General features: G+C 42.0%; 2 protein-coding genes across 6 annotated transcripts in view; both read left to right on the top strand.

Annotated features, from left to right (window-relative positions):
• The first annotated feature begins 728 nt into the window (after positions 1-728).
• On the top strand, positions 729-4171 carry TOMM5 (translocase of outer mitochondrial membrane 5). Its single transcript, XM_029202514.1, has 2 exons — positions 729-935; positions 3823-4171. The coding sequence occupies exons 1-2, from the start codon at positions 815-817 to the stop codon at positions 3855-3857; spliced, it is 156 nt and encodes a 51-aa protein (XP_029058347.1). The 5' UTR covers positions 729-814; the 3' UTR covers positions 3858-4171.
• A 14560-nt stretch (positions 4172-18731) lies between these two features.
• Positions 18732-21081, top strand: part of FBXO10 (F-box protein 10) — an 82663-nt gene continuing 80313 nt past the window's right edge. For 4 of the 5 annotated variants that reach the window (XR_003790764.1, XR_003790763.1, XM_029202513.1 and 1 more), the window contains exon 1: positions 18732-18842. The gene's annotated coding sequence lies outside the window, so the exon portion shown is untranslated. The remainder of the gene's footprint in view (positions 18843-21081) is intronic. The other variant, XM_029202512.1, reaches the window with a different exon arrangement.

The raw sequence follows: 21081 nt of genomic DNA, 5'->3' as shown, positions 1-21081 counted from the left end.
TTACTGGGCCAATACTACAATTTGTGACGACCAGTTAACCCCAGAAATGAGAAGACGACAATAATACGGAAAATGTTAAAAATTCTGTGTCTGGGATGCTACCGGTCTAACTAGGTATAAAACCCTGCTCAGCCACTTACTAGTTGTGTAATCTTGAGCAAATTTCATCATCTTCATCCTTTTGTTTTCGTTTATCATTCATTAAAAAGTTCAAAAATCCTGAAAATAGAAGACTAGAATTAACTAAAATGATACACTAATCACCAGCTTAAGCAATTTTCAATATTTTGCTAATATCCTTTCAGCTCTCTTTCCCAACACTTTTTTTTCCTCGAGGTATTTTAAAGCACATTTGGGCAAGTTGTTGTTTTAAAGATGTCTGTGCTTCAATTTTCTCATCTAGGAAATTAAGATTATAATATCGAATTCATGGGGTAGAACTGTACTTCGTATTCAATAAATGTTAACTATCATTATTTATGGTGATACCTATGTGCACCGCCCCCTCTGAGGCGTAAAAGCACTTTGCAGCTCCGAGCCCGCCTCTCAGGACAGAGGTTGTTAAATAAACAACCTGGAAGAACAGCCTGGAAGAACCCGAGTCCTGCGAGGCTAACATTACGTGCACCCCCTTCAGGCCGCCTTCGTTCAGAGCAGCTCAGTTTAAGGATGAAGGTTGTCCTTCGCAGGCTCCCGTCGCCACGCGTGAAAATGAGGGGCGGGAACAGGAAATGGGGTTAGGCCGAGTGCCGGCGACGGGAGGCAGCTGAGAAGAGCAGAGGGCGGCCGCTGGAAGACGTGAGGAAGAGCTACGATGTTCCGGATCGAGGGCCTTGCGCCGAAGCTGGACCCGGAGGAGATGAAACGGAAGATGCGCGAGGATGTGATCTCCTCCATACGGAACTTCCTCATCTATGTGGCCCTGCTGCGAGTCAGTGAGTGTCCTTCCAGGCTGTGGCCGTGAGACTAGCAGGGAGCTCGCCGACACTGCCCGCCCAACTCTGGTCTCTCCGGCCTTTTGGGGTCCTTGGGGCGGAGCTAAGCGGTCGCGGGGTGCAAGGGACGTGCACGTCGAGGGCAGCGGGCGCATGCGCGCGTTGCTTAGGCTCTGTGGGTCTGGGTGGGGGTACCGGAGTGCAGGCGGCGGCTGGGACCGCGAGGTTAATCACCCAGTCCCGCCCTGTCTTAAGAGCGTTTGAATTGAAAGATTCTGTAAGGTCATCCCCCAGAGCAAGTCCCTCGTTTTGCAGACAGAAAAACTGGCATCTAGAGTGGAGAAATGGCTGGCTCAAGGTCACTCATCGATTCGGTGAATGATCTTGGCCTAGAATCCAGAGTTCGTAACTGACTGCCAAGTTTCCTTACATCAGGGCTTACCTCTGAAATCCAAAAGCTTTTGTTCCTTTTATTTGTAGAGGGTGAAGTAAATAGTTACCTTTTTTCTTTCTTCTTTTTTTTTTTTTTAAGAAGAATAAAGGATATGAGTCTATAGGATTAATGATAATACCTGAGGATTTAGTTGACTTTTACGTTTTGTAGAAACTTTGCATTGCCTGAGTTTGACAATAGCCCTTTGAGAGAGGCAGGGCCTAAGTCTCTGTATATCCCCTTTGCAAATGTGAACTCGACTTTCAGAGGGGACTTATGCAAAGTATTAGAATTGCAGGCACACAATATTAGAGCTGGATGCAGTTTTATAGATTAGTTCTCTATTTTTACGGATAGGAATCTCAGAAGTGAATTGCCCCTTCATTTGCCGCTTCATTTTTAGTTCAGCATTCTTTCCGTTGTTCCTTGCTGTACATTGTTGACAGGTATGGATGGAGAGGCAGAGATGATTCAGATAGATGAAGACCGTACCAAGTCTTTGTGAGCCTCGTGGAAGGCTCATGTTGGGTCTAAGGCCAGAGCTCTTGAGGTCTAGTCTCCCTTATTCTGCCCCTTTCACTGCCTGTGGTGTTAACTATGGTTCCCCAGAGGAGGGAGCCCTGGTGAACAGAAACTCCCAAATCATCTTGCTCCTTCAACAGCTTTTTACAACTCCCAACTTTACTTATTTCCTCCTCTTACCTTTTTTTGGTTGACTTTGCTACCAGTAAAATATTTGCTTCTTCTCAGTGACCTTTGTATTTAAGATGAATCAAAAAAATTTTTTTAAACAGAATACTGTTCCTTATCCCTTTTTAAATTGAGATATAATTTGCATGTTATTCAGTTCACCCATTTAAAGTGTACAATTCATTGATTCTTAGTATTGCCAGAGTTGTGCAGCCATCACTGCAATCTGTTTTAGAATATTTTCTTCCCCTCTGAAAGAAACACCATGCCCATTAGCTGTCATTCCCCCATTTTACACCGTCCCCAGCCCCTGGCAACCACTAATTGACTTTTTGTCTTTATAGATTTCCCTATTCTGGACATTTTATATAAATGGCATTGTACAATATGTGACCGTTTGTGTTTAGGATAATTTTTCAAGGTTTGTTCACACTGTAGCATGTATCAGTATTTCCTTCCTTTTTATTGCTGAATAATATTCCATTGTTTGGATATCCTACACTTTGTTTATCCATTGTTTTGATGACTGTTACTTTTTTTTCTGATAAGAATTAGTTTAAAAAAAAAAAAAGCCTGGGCATACTGCTGACTTGGTCAGCTTCTGACATATTTCAATATCTTCAGTTTAATATTAACAAAATGTTCTATTAATTTAGTATGGGTATTGAGAAATAATCTGGCAGCTTTTTTGGTCACAACCTTTTTTTCCCAATATTTTTAAATTCGATAAAATACATATAAAATTTACCATCTTAACTATTTTTAAGTGTTTGGGTTAGTGGTATTAAATTCATAATATTGTATAATCATCATCACCATCTCCAGAACTCTTTTCAGCTTGTAAAACTGAAACTCTGTAGCTATTAAACAGTAATTCCCCATTCCCCACTCCTCCCAACTGCTGGCAGCCACCATTTTTTTTTTTTTTTTGAGGAACCACTATACTGTGCTCCATAGCAGCTATACCGTTTTACATTTCCAGCAACAGTGCACAAGCATTCCAGTTTCTCCACATCCTTGCCAAACAGTTCTTTTGTTAGTAGCCATCCTAGTGGGTGTGAAGTGGTATCTTGCTGTAGTTTTATTTTGCATTTCCCTAACGATTAATGATGCTGAGCATCTTTTCATGTGCTTATTTTGGCCATGGCACTGTTACACAAGGCAGTAATATCACTTCTTTTGATCCCTGTGACAACACTTCTTTGTTTTCTAGACATTTATATCTTCACCACCCTACTCATAATAACTGACGTAGGACTGTATCAGATGTGAACAGGAGCATGTAAATGTCATATAACTAATCAGTGGGGGAACCAAAATATGTGTCCAGCTCTTCTGGATCCCTACTTCAATGTTTTCCCACACTCTCTGTCTTGCAAATGTGTTTTTAAAAGTGAAAAATGCCATTTTGTTTCTTCTAGAGTTTTGTTCCTTTGACTGTTAAATCACAAAGTAAAGGCTTGTCATTTGAAGGAGGATTGGATTTCCTCTTTATCGTCCTAAGAGCGAGAACTACCTGGAGAAAAGATTTTATATAGTGAAAAATGAACTTTGTAATAATTCTAGCTGCATGACAGTGGGATGGGCTACCTTGAAAGACAGTGATTCCCTTTGGCTGGGTGTGCAGGCAGAGGCTTGGCCACATTTGGAGTTGTTTTGAAAAATATGTTGAACTATAAGGTTTATCTCCCAATCTTGTAATTCCATATGTAACTTGTGATTATCTGGATCTGAAAACAAATTCTGGATTTATTTTTCTTTCAGCTCCTTTCATCTTAAAGAAATTGGACAGCATATGAAGAGTGGGCTTCATGTGTGAATGCATGATATGAAGAACCTGGTTACAGTTTCTACTGCTATCTGCAGATGAATAGACCCAGAAAAATGTAAGAGACTCTTTGATTAAATGGACATAAAAATTCTACTTGTTAAGAACAAGTTTGGCTCTGGTAACTGACCTTTATAGCTAAAAGATAAAACTATTTGGGAAGTATGAAGAGACGTACCTGTGATATTCAGCCTCGGTGAATGTTGGTGTTATTGTACATGATGTCAAACTCTGTTTTCTAGCAAGTATTAATTATAAGGGAATTATGTCTGCAATGGCACTGTCGTGTGAGTCATTTCTGTGTACTTTTTTTTACTTCTGTCTGGAATATATTTGTTGAAGAGTTCCTTTCCATTAGTTATGTTTTATTGAAGCCAGCGCACACCATGTCATTTAAGCACAGGACCATTAGTCTATATATATATATATTTATTTTTATTTTATTTATTTATTTATTTATTTTTGCAGTTCGTGGGCCTCTCACTGTTGTGGCCTGTCCCGTCGCGGAGCACAGGCTCCGGACGCGCAGGCTCAGTGGCCATGGCTCACGGTCCCAGCCGCTCTGTGGCATGTGGGATCTTCCCGGACCAGGGCACGAACCCGTGTCCCCTGCATCGGCAGGCGGACTCTCAACCACTGCGCCACCAGGGAAGCCGTATATTTTTAATAAATGTACCAACTAAGAAAAATAGGGCTTTTATTTTTCTTAACCCACTTTTTGCTGCAAACCAGCAGTCACTGGTGAGACTACTATAATGTTGTGACTATTACAAACTGCATTAAATTGAGTTCCTCTTGTTTTGGACTGGAGAATTTGCTAATCCTGATAAAACAACATGGTTTTATTCTTAAGCAATCTTTATGAAAGGCAACATTACTGCTTGATGCTGAGAATATGTAATACCACCAAAGGGGGAAAACGCTATATTTTTAAGTCAGGTAGTTCTCCAAGTTTGTTGGGAGAAGGGGAAAGTCCTTAACCTTCTTCCCAGGTACAACTACATTCACTTCTTTTTAGCTAATTATATTGAGTTTACCTTCTTGTCCTAAGTAACACGATTATGTTGGTACTTTATGATTTTTCTGTTTTAGACATTGCCTACTGACTTCTCCATGCACGTAAGGATTTGTGTCTCTTCCCTCTCCTTTCCTCCATCTCTCATGCATGTCATTTCTACTTCCTTCCAGTGTACTTATTAGTGTTGATTTTGATTAGATTGATTTCATTAGGACTCCAAATGCTGTTTGTTGTTTTCTTTTCCTGTACATCTTTTTGATTTTCCTAGGCTTAGTTTTCTGTGAACTTATCACACTAAATCAGCTAAACTTTTTGCCATTTATCTAAATCGCTGATAGTCTTCTATGCCTGATGCGTGGCTGTATTCTCGGGTCTCCCTTCAGCATCATCCTGGGAATTCCTTTTCCCTCTTCTCCCGTATTGGGTCTCTTGTTTTCCATATCTCGTGTCCAGTATGTGTCTGTTCACTGAGTCTCTATATTGAGTACAGTACCCGTACCCATAACTGCCTGGTATCTCAGAATCCAGAGAACTCTCTATTTTACCCTTTTCAGAAAATAAAATTCTAATCTGGGGAGGGAGTTGCGGAAGAGAGGCTACTTAACTGTAGAGTTGCAGAGAGCATCCAACTACCTTCAACCAATTTTTTTTTTTTAGTGTATATGCCTTCGTGCCCTACTTCCAAAGTTACATGAAACCACCAGTTCCTGAACCTTTTAGGAATTCTGTGGTGTAAATTGGGTGTTGTTTGTTTTGCTTTTCCTATTGCTGACTCAGAATTCGGTTTTCTACCAGGTTATTTACTACTTGTCCACCTGCTTTCCAGCTTCTTACTTTGTTGCTATTGTCTCCTGTCCTCCTTTTCCATCCTTTCAGGTTTATACCTAGACAGTCTTTAAACAAACATCTTAAAAATCTTTGATGTTGTTTAATGGAACTTCCGGAGGGAGTGGAAGTAGTAGATTGAGCGGGTGCTCAATCCACCATCTTTGCCCAGACAGCATGTATTTTAACCCTGTGATGCTGTGTTTCATGTTGGTAATTTATATCCATCCCTGACTTAAAGGGGTGCAGTATATAGTACTGTGATCATAAACACCTTATTTTGAGTCCTGGCTGCAACGCTTATGAGATGGATGATTTGTAGCAACTGAATGTCTGTATCTCATTTTCTTCATCTGTAAAATTAGCATAATAGAAACATTTATCTACTTCAGTGTGTTGTAAGGATGAAATGAGAGAATGCAAGTAGAGCACAGTGCTGACGTTTGGTAAACACTAGTTGTTATTAATGGTTCGCCTTTGGTATAAGGTGTTTATAAGTGATTTGCGCTGGCATTGACTCCACTAATAGATTTCATTCATATTTCCAGATGCTATGAGATAGCATGCTTATCCTCTAATTATATACAAACTTCAAAATTACTGAACACTTAAAATTCATTACCTAAAAACAGCCTTAATCCATCAGTGTTAATGCCATTTTACGGATGGGGAGTTTGAGACTGGAAGTTTCAGTGGCTAATAAATAGCAGCTGGCCAAAGTTTAGGGCCTTTTAATGTTTATTTATTTATTTTGTACCCTGTCCTTTAGTGTTTTTCTTTGTGGGGGGTGGTGATTGTTACCCTGGTTCCAGCACATGTTCAAGTTACAATAAGAGAAAATGTGATGGTGCAGTTTTTTACAGCTGACTTCTAAAAATTCAGGCCATAAACTCCACCAGGGGTGTCTAATACTTGTAATTAACAGTTCTGAAATAGTAATTAGAAAACAGAAGTAGGAATTTTGCTCCTAAATTAGGCTAGTGTTCTTCTGCTACCAGTGAATTTCATTTTCAGACTGCTTTATCATTGCTCTTTGTAGTTCTTCTGTGAAGTGAGTTAGCATTTCAATTACAGTGTGTTCCATAGTTTGTAGGTGGGTAAACTTGGGCCTAGATTTGGAGTGAAGAACAAGTGAGGAATCAACTTCTCTTTCTCTTCCCCCTACTTTGCTTGGGCTGAGTGTCTCTCTTTACCTATAAGATCCAAGCACCAGAGAGTGTTGTAGATAGTATCAAAAGGAAATCGGCCAGACATTTTACTCTCTTTTGCTATGACTTGATCACTGGATAAATTCTGCTTGTAGCTTAGGTCATCAAAGAAGCCACTAAAGCAGGAATTGGCGAGCTTTCTGTTCACAGTCAGATTGTAAATACTTTAGGCTTTGTGGGCTCTGTGGTCCCTGTCAACTCTTCAGTTGCAGTGTGAAAACAGCCTTAGACAATATGTAAGCCAATGAGCATGGCTGTGTTCAAATAAAACTATGCAGAATTGTGGCAGGCTGGATTTGGCTTTTAGGACACCTGCTCTGAAGTGAAGGGCAGAATTTGGCAAAGTGTGAAATGGCCTCCAACATTACAGAACTGTTTTATTATTTTAAAGGTGAGACGTTTGTTATCTTGCAAATTATATAGGGAAAATGATTTCACATAGGGTCTGGCTTTTTAAAGTCCCAGAGATTAATAATTCATTGATCGGTTACTGAGTTTCTGTTATATGCCATGCTCTTGTGCCAGAAGCTGGGAATGGACAGTCATGGGACAGCCGTTTTGGTCTATAATTCATCGTAGGATTCCATACAGGTGGACGTCTGGAGGACCTCACCTTGCTGGAGGTTTAGACTTGAAGGATTAACTGTGGTTGTCTATGGGAAAAGGTTAGAGAAGGGAGCGCCAGGCAGGAATCATATTGATTAAGGTGTTCAAATCATATTGATCAAGGGGAGTTCAAAATTGCTTACTTAAACCTAGATGCAATGTAGGGACTAGGTTTGAAGGGGAGATCAAGGAGGATGAATGAGCAGACCAGTATTGATTCAGATAAATGTAGTGTAGGGGAAAGAAGGAATTCAGGGAAGGCTCTGGAGGTGTAGAGATTATTTCTGGATGGACCCAGTGTAATCACAAGGGTCTTGTGAGAGGGGGAAAGAAGGTGCAGAGTCAGAGAAGATATTACAACAGAAGCAGAGGTGGGAATGATGTGGCCACAAGCCAAGGAATGTGGGCAGCCTCTGTGTTCCAGAAGCTGGGAAGGGTGAGGCACAGATTCTCCCCTAGAGCCTCTGGAAGGACCACAGGTCTGCTGACACCTTAACTTTAACCCCTTAAGACCTGTTTCAAACTTCTGACCACCACAACTGTAAGATAATTTGTGTTGTTTTAAGCCACTAAGTTTGAATAGTTTATTAGAGCAGCAATAGCAAACTAGTACATTTATAGCACTTCTTCCTCCATCTCCTGTTATCATGGCCTCATCCTCTTCATATCTAGGGTAAATCCCTTACCTGTTCTACCATCTTTTGCAGACTTTATTATTCACTGACTATGTGATCATTCTTGAAATATTTTCTGGTCCTGGATTATCTTCTCTTTATAAACTTCCAGTCCATTAAAGACCATGGCTTTAATTACCATCTATTTAGAAGAAACTCCCAATGTTTATTTCCTGTTGAAATGTTGGCCATGTTTGGATATCCATATGCTCACTCAGCATCTCCATCTCACCAATATTTTCAGCTTAGCAGATCCAAAACTGAACCCATTATTTTTCACTTGAAACTTGTTGCCTAATTCAGTAAATGGTACCATCAACACAGCTGCTTAAACCAGAAATCAGGGAGTCTTCCTTGAATCCTTAATTACATCTCCAAAGTCCCTCTTGCCATCTAAGCTATGTATTAAGAGGTTTGGAGATTAGGACACAGACATTTTGGGTGGGGGCATTCTGCCTACCACGTGTAATAAAGCATTAGATGTGGTGGGGAAAAGTTGAAAGAGTTTCCTTCTGCCCAGATTTGCTTTCTCTGGAAAGACATTTGCTGACCTCAGTCCTCCTTAGTCTTAGTCACTCAATCCCACAGCGATAGCCTAGATTTAATTTCCTTCCTCCAATACAAATAACTTAGCCCCACCAGACTCTATCATGGATCTATTCACCCTACCACCTAGTTTCTGTGCTTCATTGCCCTCATGCCTCAACTTATACTCCATTAGCCATCATTGTAATCATTCTTGCATACACCTTCAACTCTTCCCTCCCTCTAGCTTCATTGTACTTTTCTGGCAAAACCCCACCTTGGTTAAATCCTGCTCTTTGCCTACTCTGTGCAGCAGAAAGTGTTTGGAAAGAAACATCCTGACAGGTTCTACCTGGAAAATAATGACTGCTGAACCTCAGTTGGGTCCTTCAGGACCACTATGTTTCCTTAGTTCATTCTTCTCCACTAGATAAACATTTAATACCTTCTCAAACCTCCAGGATCTCCCCTCATCGTCAAGCTCAGCTGATGATGTTGCTTCTTCTTTCCCTGAGAAAATAGAGGCATCCAGAGGAAAGCTTCCGTAAACTTACCCCTTGATAACCCACCCGCCAGCATTTGTACCCTCCCTCCTGTTAGGAAAGTCTGCTCCTGTTTAAGGCCAGACCCATCCCACATGCACACAATCAGTCCCACCCGCATCAACTACCCAAGGATCATGATCCAGCAGTTCTCCCTTACTTTTCTTTCTTTATTGGATCATTCCCAATAGTATTCAAAAGGGCTGTGATTTCTTCTATTTTAAAAAGAATTTTTTTTTAAAAGCCCTGTTGCCAGTCTGTTCCCTGGAGCAGATGCTGAGATTTTGTGCAGGAGGTTTTGGGGGGAATATTTTTGGGAAAAACACTTTAGAGTGCACGTGAAACAAGTTTGAGCAGGAGAAGTTGAACTGTGGTGCAGCTGCAAATACGGACACCTAGGACTGTCCCAGTTTTAGCACTGAAACCTCTCAGTCCTGGGCAAGCGAGAATGTTTGGTCGCCCTAGTTGCAAAAGCACCTTTAGTCAGTCCCACAGGTAACTGATGCTGGGATGGCCCTTCAGAGAAGTCCTGAACAAGGCAGGAGGGCAGGGCCTTTGGACCCTTGCATCAACTAGCCGTTGCGTAGGGGCTGGTGGGCAGGTGTATTTCAGTGGAGGCAGCTTCCTTCAGCTGACCTGAGGGGGATGCAGCTGTGAGGTGTCAGCAGCTAACACTCCTAGCCGCTGGGGGAATGAGTTTCTTCGTCCCAAAGTTGAGATCTGGGTGGTCAGCACAGCATCTACCATAGTCCTCTTGAATCCTCAGCCCTCTCCATCTGCCATCCTATTTCTGTGCTCTCAGTTAAATGCCTCAATAAGGTGGCTTTTATTTTCATTCCTTCCTCTCATGGTCTCCTGAACCCACTCCAGTTAGGTTTGCATCCCCACGAATCTTCTGAAACTGCTCTTGTCAAGGTTAACACTGACCTGTCTTACCCTGTCAGCAGCATTTAACACACTACCTCTTACTATTTTAACCACCTTGTGGGCCTTCTTAATTTTCCTCTTATCCACCCTTCCTATTCCACTTATCCACCCTTCCTCAGATTCTTCTGCTGGTTCTTCATCTCTAACCTCTGAAACTTGCAGTGCCCCAGGCTTTACTCCTCAGACCTCTTTATTTACAGTATAGATTCTGCACTGACTCTTGGTGATCTCACCTGATCTCTTGGCTTTAAATGCCATTTATGGGCTGAGAACTCTCAAATTTATATCTCCAGGCTACACGTCTCCCCTTAATTCCAAACTTGTCCAATAACAAACTCCCAGTCGTCCCCTTTCATGAAACCCACTCCTCTCAGTCACAGGAGATGATAATTCTGTCTTTCTAGTTGCTTAAACTAAAACCCCAAGTGTCAGCCTTGACTCCTCTCTTTCACGTCCCACACCAATCCTTCAGAAAACCCTGCTGGTCCCTGAGTCAGAATCAGAATCTGACCTCTTCTCACTAGCTTCATTGCCACCCCCCTGGTCCAATCCACCATCATCACTTTTCTGAATTATTGCAACAGCCTCCTAACTAGACTCCCTGCTTCCACCCTTGCCCCTCTGCAGTCTGTCCTCAACACAGCAATCAATGGTTCTCTGAGAATTTAAGCCAGAAAATGTCACTACAGCTGAAAAACCTTCAGTGGCTTCCTGTCTTATTCAGAACAAAAGCCAAAGTGCTTCTGGTTGCCCACAAGTTCTGTACAGTCTGGTCCTCATTACTTCTCTGATCTTATCTTTTATGATTCTCCTCTCCCTCACTGCACTCTGGCCATACTGGCCTTCTTGCTTCTTCAAACAAACGAGACATGCTACTGCTTAAGGGTCTTTGCACTGGCTGTTTCCTTTGCCTAGGATGCTCTGTTCCTTTAGATTTCCAAGTGCCTCAGTCCCTCTCCTTGGGTCTCCGCTTAAATGGCATTTTTCCATTGAGGCCTTTACCAGCTCCTTTAAAGGTTAAAAGATGTTTCAATTTGTGAAAACCCAGCAAGTTGTAGACTTAGGATATTTGCATTTTTCTGTAGTTACGTTATATTTCAACATATTTTTTTTTATTACAAGCTCTTCGGCACTCTATACCCCCCTTCTTTATTTTTCTTCCTGGCACTTACTTAATATATTTTTTCCTAATTTATTTTGTTAATTGTCTCCTTTCGCTAAATATATGCTTGATGAGGACAGGGGTTTTGTCTTACTATGTTTCACTGTAGTATCCCAGTACCTAGGAGAGTGCCTGGCACCTAGTAGGCACTCAGGATTCATTGAATAATAGAATGGAAGTAGAGTGGAGAAGTTTTTTTTAACTAGTTGTGGGAAGTGTGAGAGTGAGCTAACTAGAAAAAGGTCAGATGGTATTAGAACCCCAGTTAAGATAGGTGATCATGAATTTGCAGTGCTTGGATATGGGCTTTTTCTCTAGCACTGCTCTGCTGCCTAAGCTCAGAGAAGGTGGAGGGTTGGATTCTTCCAGGGGTGGGGCTTGCCACGTGGATAAGGTGATCTGACAGGGTCAGGGAGTGACTGAAATAATGCACAAGGCATCTAAGCTTGGATAAGGAGGAAAAAGCAGGAGGGAGCTGATGGCCAGGAAGAAAACAGAAGGGTCAGTTCCTGCTGAGGGCAGCTGTAGGAGTGGGAAGTAGCCCTGGAGACCTGTTATGCCCAAAATACCTTTCCTTCACTTTCATTGGAGAGAAAAGTTCCTATCCTGAAAAACAGAATCCATTCATTTTGTTTTCCGAAGCGAGACGTAATCTCCAACTTGCAGCCTTTCAGGCTGTTAGCACAAGATCAGAGTTTGTCTGTTTCACAGCTAAGCGTATATGGAGCAATCTGACAAGGACCACATCTAACCTACTACCACAATTTACCCTCCCCCAAGTTATATGTTTATTTAGGAGGAAAGAAAGTACCTAAGTGCAGATATGTTCATGATACCAAGAGACTGAAGACTAATTTTTATGGGACAGTGCGAAACATAATGAAGACTACTGCTGGGTGTGATACGTACGGCAATGGGAGGTTATATGATGCTTTTCTTCCCCAAATTCAAATTGCATTGTCTCTGATTATTTGAGCTGATAGAAGGGAAGCAATATAGAGATTACTTAAAATAATAAAGATATTGCAAAAAAAGGTTTTAGAAATGTGGTAGATAAGAATTAAAGCCAGGAGATGATCAAATAAATTGCTCATCTTAACATCATTAGTAAAATTCAGCATTTATATGTTTTCAGTGTACTTTTGAGTAAAATTTAATAAGCTTACTATTGAATCTTTACATCAATTTTAGAATTTCATACTCAAGTTTTGTAATATCCATTGTTTTCATTGGTCACAAGCATATGAAACAAATGACAAGGATTCTTTACTGAACATAAAAGTGTAAGTAAAATCTCAAACCTATTAAATCAAAAAAAAAATCATTCTTAGTAAAATACTGTTGTTAGCTTAGTGAAACGATGATGCTGTTAAAGAAGTTGAAGAGAAAGGCACTTAGTTTAACACCTACTTTTCCCTCTTTAACCTAATGCTGTTAGCAAGCTTTCTACTACTGTTTAGAAATTCATCACCATAGGGCTTCCCTGGTGGCACAGTGGTTAAGAATCTGCCTGCCAGTGCAGGGATCACAGGTTTGAGCCCTGGTCCGGGAAGATCCCACATGCTGTGGAGCAACTAAGCCGGTGCGCCACAACTACTGATCCTGCGCTCTAGAGCCCGCGAGCCACAACTACTGAGCCCGTGTGCCGCAATTACTGAAGCCCGCGTGCCTAGAGCCCATGCTCCCAACAAGAGAAGCCGCTGCAATGAGAAGCCTGTGCACAGTAATGAAGAGTAGCCCCCACTCACCGCAACTAGAGAAAAGCCTGCCTGCAGCAACAAAGACCCAATGCAGCCAAAAATAAATAAAATATAATATAATTAATTAATTTTTAAAAAAGTTCATCACCATAAAAAGAATTTGTATTTTTTACATTGTTGTTCCCTAAGTTGCAAGGTGCTTATTTATTCCTGATCTGAAAGCACTTAATTTTTTTCAGCCTGTTAAGTATATTGAACTTAGATCACTCTTAATTATCTCACCTTCCTTGAGTTTACACAGAATAGCAGAGGAAGAACTGGGGGGAGCCTAGAAACTGCTAGATACTATAGACTCAGACTATCACTTATTTCCTTCTTCCCAATTCCATGTGTAAATAAGATGATAAAATAGCATATTTTTAATACTTGTTTCTTGGTAGGAAAGGGGCTTAAGATAAATATGTCTCCATGTTTATGGGTAACTGATGTTCTTTTCACACAAAATTTTAAGAGTAAATGGGTGCTAGGTGTCATGTACTTGGGAATTAAAGAATGCATACTAGGGGCATTTGGGAGCATTTTCATGCACAGATACCTGCCAAAGGAGAAGTTCAAGTATAATAGGGAAAAGAACACTGGCAGTGTCAGGCATCATGTGCAGAGGGCTTTTCGAAAACAAGCTGCAAACCACACAAGAAACTTTTAAACAAAGACCTACTGAATCAGAATTGCTATGGATGGAGCACAGGACTCTATTTTGTAAAGCATCCAGGTGACTTAATTGGCCCAGGCTCTGCTTTGGGTAACCAGACCTTAAATTAAGGTCTTTTCAAATCTGAAATTCTGGACTGGTTTAGGAATAAGATCAAGCAAAATTAAAGATGAAAGCAATTTTTTAGCTTGCATCAGTAAAATTACAACACTAAGGTCTCCAGGTCTAACAGACTCCTCAGGAGTAGCTCCCCTTGGCAGAGTAGAGTTTGGCAGAGTACTGAAGGTGTCTGGAAACCATGCTGCTAGAGAGATGATTGAAAGAATTAGAGGTGGTTAGCCTTGAAAAGACCTATAGTGGGAGTTTGAGAGCTGTTTTTTAAAAACTAAAAGGGTTGTTATGTCAAAGAAAGTAATGGTCCCAGAAGGCACAATAGGATAAAGGTTTGGAAGCCAAGAAGAAAGATTCCTTCTTGAACTCACTAACAACTACTGTGACCAAGATGAGCTGGGTCACAGAAGGGGCACTTCTTCACTGGAAATGTGTAAGAAGCTGAACATGGATACCCTACAGCAGGGAAGGGATTGCCACTGTGAGGGAAAAGTTTTTGTCATTGTCTTTTCCTCTTGAATACAAGTATTATCCCACATTCTTCTGCCCCACATAATATCTTTACAAAGAAGGGGCTGAATTGAAGGCAGAAAGATTGGCTTTCGGATGCTACCTGTTGTCCAGGCCTCCGAAAAAATATTCCCAGTCTACCTGGTGGAGGTGTTCACAATCACAGATATTTATTTATTTAGTGACTACAGAGGACCAGGCACTGTGGTAGGTGAGGGATACAGAAGAGAAAAATGCGGTCATTGTACCAATCCTTAAGAGGCTTACAAAATAGCAGGGGAGTTGCACATTACCTAAGTTCATCAATAATTATGTCATTATATAAACTGCTAGGAGAGTGAAGTAAAGGTAGCTGTGAGAACATGGAATAAAGGAGCCTGGCCTGTTGGGTTGGGGAAGAAGCAGGGAGGGCTCCCTGAGGAAGTGACGAAGTAAAATTTGGATGAATAGGAACTGTCCACATGAAAGGGGGGGGAGTGGGCTTTGAAAAAGTGTTAAAGCATATATGTTTAAGGAAGAAGAAGGCAAGTGTGACTTAAGTGTGTTGTACACAGAAGAACAAGAAGAACTTCAGTTCTTTCAGGAACTCCTGTTATTTATTGTGTTTTCATACTTCAGTCTTAAGAAAGAGATCCCATGCTGACATCTGCTGGCTAGTATATATACTAAAACTCCAAAATATACTACACAACAAAGGCTTAGTAACCTTATTTTTTAAAGGCTACAATAATAAATTAGAAATAAAGTACCAGGTCTTTTCCCTACTCTATTATAGATGTCACCCAGGAGACCATGAACAGTTGCTACTTCTGTGCGCTCAGTTTTACAGCTATGCTTACGTGGTGTCATTTGCCTGCTTTTGTGCAAGTTCACGAAAACACAGAAATCACATGTATAAAAGTTGAACAGACTTGTTACTGAGAGGTAAAAACATTACACAATCACTTACACACTTTGTCTTTTAAACACGGTATCTTATAAAATATTTTCAGAGTTATAAAAGGTTCTTAAATTGTTTTCTTCAGAAACACACAGCTGGCTTTAGTCCAATAAGCATTCTGCTAAGGCTAAAGATCTGCTTTAAGCATGTCTGATTATTTTCAGCTTTTTCTCAGTCACATTAGTAGTAGTATTTTCATTTTCCATTTTATGCCTATAACGGACAAAAATACAAAAAAAATTTCAATATTACATAAACTGTACAGTGATACTGCTACATCTGAAACTGAATGTTCCACTGGCAGCTGCCTCACCATACAATTGCTTAAAATATTCATTAATCAGCTGACATTAAAAGATAAATTTGGTGAACAAAGGGTGATTTAGAGACATCGATATGTAATGTAGAAAGTGGGGGTTGTTGGAGAATACAGATTTATGTTAGGAAGGAACACTAGAATTAGTTCAAAGTCCTCAGCTCTGCTGTTATGTGACTATATGAGTCAGATTTTTAACTTGTAAACACCAAAATCCAGTTTTAGTAGATTTAAGGAGAAAAGTAATTCATTAAAAGGATTATAGGTAGTTTAGCATCACCAGGAGGCCTGGAGACTAGGCAACTGGAACATCACCCTTTGTCACCTGGTCACTCCATACAACTGGTGCAGTGAGGACACCATCTCTGCAGAAGATTAGATGCCACTGCTTATTACCAAGGCCACAGCTCCCTGGACTATGATAGCAGCCAGTACTGCTCAAAGAACTTCATCTTGCTGCATTTGCCATGGTCACCAAAGAGAATTACTCCAAGATACAACTTTGCTGTGTCTCTCGCTCCCAATTCAAAGTCCGAGGAATATTTAATTTGTAGTGTCAGGGTCACGTGGAGAAGTAGAGAAAAAAAAATCAATTTCAGCTTCTGTAGTGAAAGGCATGCTCTGATTCCCAACAAGCTCTCGTAAGATGGGGAATTCCCAAATGTAGGAAGGGAGTTCAGGTACTGGACAGCCAAAAAGGAATGACAGATGTCTACTAAGTTGACCCTGGGCAAATCACTCTGAGCCTCCCTTTTCCATAAAACAAGGTAAGTAAAGTTCACATGACTGAGGAGATGCTGTATATGTACTTACTCTTTTTATAATAAATACCAACTATGTATCAGAATGCAAAGATGAGCAGGTCCTCTCCAGTCTAATGGAGGAGAGAAATCAGTAGACCTCAAGTGGTAGGATAGAGGCAAGCACAGGTGAGATGAGGGCAGAAAGATGAGGGGACTCAAGTGTGGTTTACAAATGACGTTCTTATAGTTAAGTACTTATATTTAAAAACAAATTTTCTATGTGACAAGTGATGTTTGCACCACTAATGAGAAAGACAGACAGCATGCTCTTATAGAAAGCGGCTGTTGTACTCCCTTGAAAGGCTTAGCTGTTTTATACAAATGCCAAAACAATAATGTTGGCTGACACAAATCCGGAAACTCGGGCTTTTGATTGCTTTTTGACAGACATCTAGACTACCAGTTTCATACAATGGGACACTCTTCAAAGGATTAAACATGTTATAGCTTTTCCAGTCATACATAATGAGATAAATCATCATGCTCATTGTAGCGTGAACCTCCCCTGTTCTCATCTGATCTGACGTAAGTCAGAGTGGTCTACTATTTGTATCTAGCTACTGTGTGTACAGCTTTGTCTTTGCTTAAAATAAATTGTTGGCCTTAGGGTGTGTGTTTCTGTTTTTTTCCATTTATAAAAGAGAAGCTGCATAGTAACTTGGGCCTCACCTGAGTTTAGTAATAATACTAAATTCATCATATGGTAATAATAGATGTAATATATTTTTATAGAATACATTCTGTAGAACTAAGGACTGAGATAGGTCAATGGGATCACATAGATCAGCTATTACAAACCTCAATCTGGTGCAATGATTTCTTTTTCACAGCAGTCTTAAGTTAAATTTCTGAGGCTTACATTCTCTTCTAAAATCCAGAGGTCTGTATCCAAATGCGTTTTGATCTCATTTGGATGGTACACAGGCATTTAAAATTTAACAAGTCAAACACTGAGTTCTTGATCTTCCACCCTCCTCCCCAATATGTTCCCCTTACAATAGTTCACTAAATAGCACTTTCATGGGCCCAGTCAGGAGGTTAAGCTAGAACACTGGGGAATCCCCCTAATTTCCCACATCAAGCCAGGTTGACTACCTCAAAAAAGTATCTCAAATCTATTTCTCTCCATCTTCACTACCATTACTCCAGTCCAAGTCTTAACCAATCTACTTGCTTCCACTCTTTCTTCTGTCTATTCTCCACATAGTAGCTGGCATACTTTATTTTTCCAATTTTTATTTTCGAGATATCATACTTTAAAAAGAAAAAAAAAGGTGTCAAATCACTTACACCCTCCACCCTTTCAATGGCTTCCTTTTATATAAAATTTTAAAATCCTTATTGTGACCTAAATGTTGCATGATCTGGTCCCTACCTGCCTTTAATTTCACTTACACTGTTCTCTGTCAACACAATAAGCTTCAGACAAACTGGACATCTTCCATTTACCCAAAGAGCAATCTTCTCTCCTCTGCCCCACCCCACCCAAGAGCTTTCACACAGGCTTTCCCTGCCTCTCTTCCAGCTGGCTAACTCCTTACCTTTCTCTGAAAAGTCTTCCCTGACCACCCTCCCTTGCCCCCTAGTTTTAAATCTGGGTTCCTTCAATGCACTTACCACAAATTAAAATACATATTTATTTAAGTGCTATCTGATTAATGTCTACCTTCTCCAATCAAAAATTGAGGACAGAAACCATATCATCTTTGTTCACCTCTGTGCCCATAATAATAACAGCAGCAACAACACTTAGATAACATTTACTATGTGGCAGGTATTGTGCTATACATAAAATTATTTAATATATACTCCCATAATATTGTTTGGACCATAGCCAGCGGTCAGTTTGTTGAATGTGTGAACCCAGCCCCTATGTGCACACCTACAAAGCTGCTCACTACCTCCTGGAACATCCCATTACACTGATAGATAACTGGTGATTGGAAGAATCTTCTTTATATCGACCCCAGCTGCCTCCCTGCAATTTCCACCCAGTGATTCTATTTCTGCCCCTGTGGGGCCACGCAGTACAAGCCTTAATTGCCCCTTCGCAAACCACTTCGCAGCATCTGAAGACTCATCCGCCGCCGCTGCGCAGACTCCGCAGAGTTCGTTTCCGCGGCGGTGGTCCGGAAGCCCAGCCCTGCGGCGCGACCGCCGCTCCCGGCATCCCCCGCCCTGCGCGTCACGTGACAGCGCCGCCTCTCAACAGCCCAGCAAATACCTGCCCAGCAAATACCGCCCCCGGGCGGGGCTCAAGGCGTGACCGGCAGCCCGTGACCAGCAGTCCGTGGCCGCGCGCCGCCGTCTTCGCTGCGCGCCCGACGCCCGCGGCTGGCATTTCTGTGGGCTAGTGTCCCGGAGAGCTCCCGGCAAGGTAAGGGGGGACAGCGCGCGGAGGCTGCGGGCAAAGTCGTTCTGCCCGCGTCCCCGGGATGCCCCGGCCCCGGAGCGGGGAGCGGCCCGGGGGAGGGGCGCGGGCGGCCGGGGGCTGCCTCCCGGGGACCTAGGGCGCTTTGCGAGGCGCCCAGCCGAGGAGGTCCGGTTCGGTCCTGCCGGAGGCTAAGCACCTGGCCCCGGCGGGACCGGGAAGGGTGCGCTCAGGCCGCCCTGGGCCCCGCGCTCCCGCTCTCTGCTGGCACCTGGAGGCTCAGCTGCGCCGGAGAACAGCTGTGCCTTGGTTTCCCCTCCTGTGAAACGACCGGGCCGGGAAGGTGGGTCTCTGCGGTTGCCTTCAGCCTTGAGGTTTCGCGAGTGTGTTTTTGAAAGTGGAAGAGGAAGAAGCAGACTCGAGATGGGAAGAACCCTCACCTAGGAACGCAGGAGCGAGTGTCTGAGGCCGGGCACCTTTTAAGTGTCTTCTGTATTTTTTGCAAGTCGCAGGCCTCTCCCGAGACTCGGTTTCTCCATTTTTAAAGTAAAGGTGATAACCCCTGACCTCCCTTGCTCACAGGACTACAGTGAAGAACAGATGGAAAAGCCATTTGAAGAGCCAGAACTCAGGAGTCCGTTACACCTGGGTTCAGATCCTAGTTTTGCCACTTACTGTGCGTTCTCTAGCCAGATAGAACCCTCATCTGTTAAAAGAAGATAATAACCTTAACAGCTCATGAGATTGTTTTGAGGATTGAGTGTAATAGGACTTAGCACAGTGTCCGGCAGAGAAATGCTCAGTAATTAGTGCTGTTAGTACAAGTATTAAATTAATAAGCTAGAGAGACATTCACGTGAGGGATGTTTAGAATAATCACACATCCGTTTCTGTGTATTTAGTCCTAAAAAGAGTGCTGTTTTGATTTCCTAAGAAAGGGACCAAGTGGAACCCTTTCCCCTTTTTTCTGTCTGGGCCCCCTTTGCCTTCTCATTTACAATTGGCATGTGAACCCGTTGTTTCTACCAAATGAGTCAGGCAGGATGGGAACATTACTGGAGCAGACGGGTATCAGATTCCCTCTGAGGGGAAAGAAAAGTGCCAGGCATGTGCTGCCACCAAAAAAAGCACAATACAGTGATTGACTGTCAGAGCTGGAAGATGCCTGAGAAACCATCTAATCCAGCTGTCTCCTTAGGCAAATGGAGAAACTGGACCCAGAATTGAGGACAGGACTTTGATTTTCTCAGGACCCAACAGAATGTTGGCACTGGGTGGTGGAAAGAACACACACTGTTTACCAGACGCTTTGCTTTCCGTGAGTTCTAGCCTGTTTCTTCATTTATTCAACAGGTATTTATGGAGCACTTCGTGCTTGTATACCTGCTAGGAGCTGGAGAGGAAATACACACACACATTCCTCTGCTGGTTTTTGGTACAATTTAAAATAATAAGTTCCAGCTCCCAGTGAGCCTTCTTCATAGCAGCTGGCCCCAAGGGACAGAGAAGCACACAGAGAGGCCTGAATTGTTTCATGATCAGTCACAGCAGTCCCAGAGCCCTTGTTGAAGCCTGGTGAGATTTTAGAGACTGGAGAAAATGCTGCTTTGTCAGGGCTTTTAGTAAAGGATTTCCTCTGGCCTGCAGCACTTGGATTTCTTTTTCTGATTTCAGGCCTCTTACTGTTTTTAGATTCCTGAAAAGAGCCACCCTCACCACAGTGCCTTCATTTTGGTTTCCATGGTTATCAGATGAATTGTATTTTTATGATAGCACAAGTAGCTGTTAAGTAATACATGGTCAAGAAGTCCCCGTTCCCTATGGGTTTGTTTTCTGGTGGTGGTTCTCTTTTTTTTTTTTCAGTTACAGTGCAGTCATACTATTCTTTCCTCCCTCCCCACCTGTTTCCTTTAACAATAGTGCATCAGTGGCAGGGCCAAGAGGAGTGGGAATAAGTAGAAACAGAGATAAAAACACGTATAGACCCTGGTTTAGGTATCTCAGAACCTTTGGAGGGATAATCCAAAGGCATTACCACATGCAAGGGGCAAATCAGTGGGGCTCTGATAAAGATGTAGATTGCAAGCCAGCAAGAGCTTTCAGAGGTGGGAAGGATCCTGTCTTGGGCAACCAAGAAGACATCACATGTTGAGAAGCTTTTCAGGGAAGATTTAAAAGAAACAAGTTCCTTTTACATGTGTCAGTCACATAGTAATAAATAGACAGTACAAGAAGCATTTTGTTC

Source organism: Monodon monoceros, unplaced genomic scaffold (assembly GCF_005190385.1).
Source record: "Monodon monoceros isolate NGI ecotype Baffin Bay Population unplaced genomic scaffold, NGI_Narwhal_1 Super_Scaffold_5, whole genome shotgun sequence".
Classification (NCBI taxonomy): Eukaryota; Metazoa; Chordata; class Mammalia; order Artiodactyla; family Monodontidae; genus Monodon; species Monodon monoceros.
The sequence above is the reverse complement of the archived record's forward strand: the minus strand, read 5'-3'. Positions and strand labels throughout refer to the sequence as shown.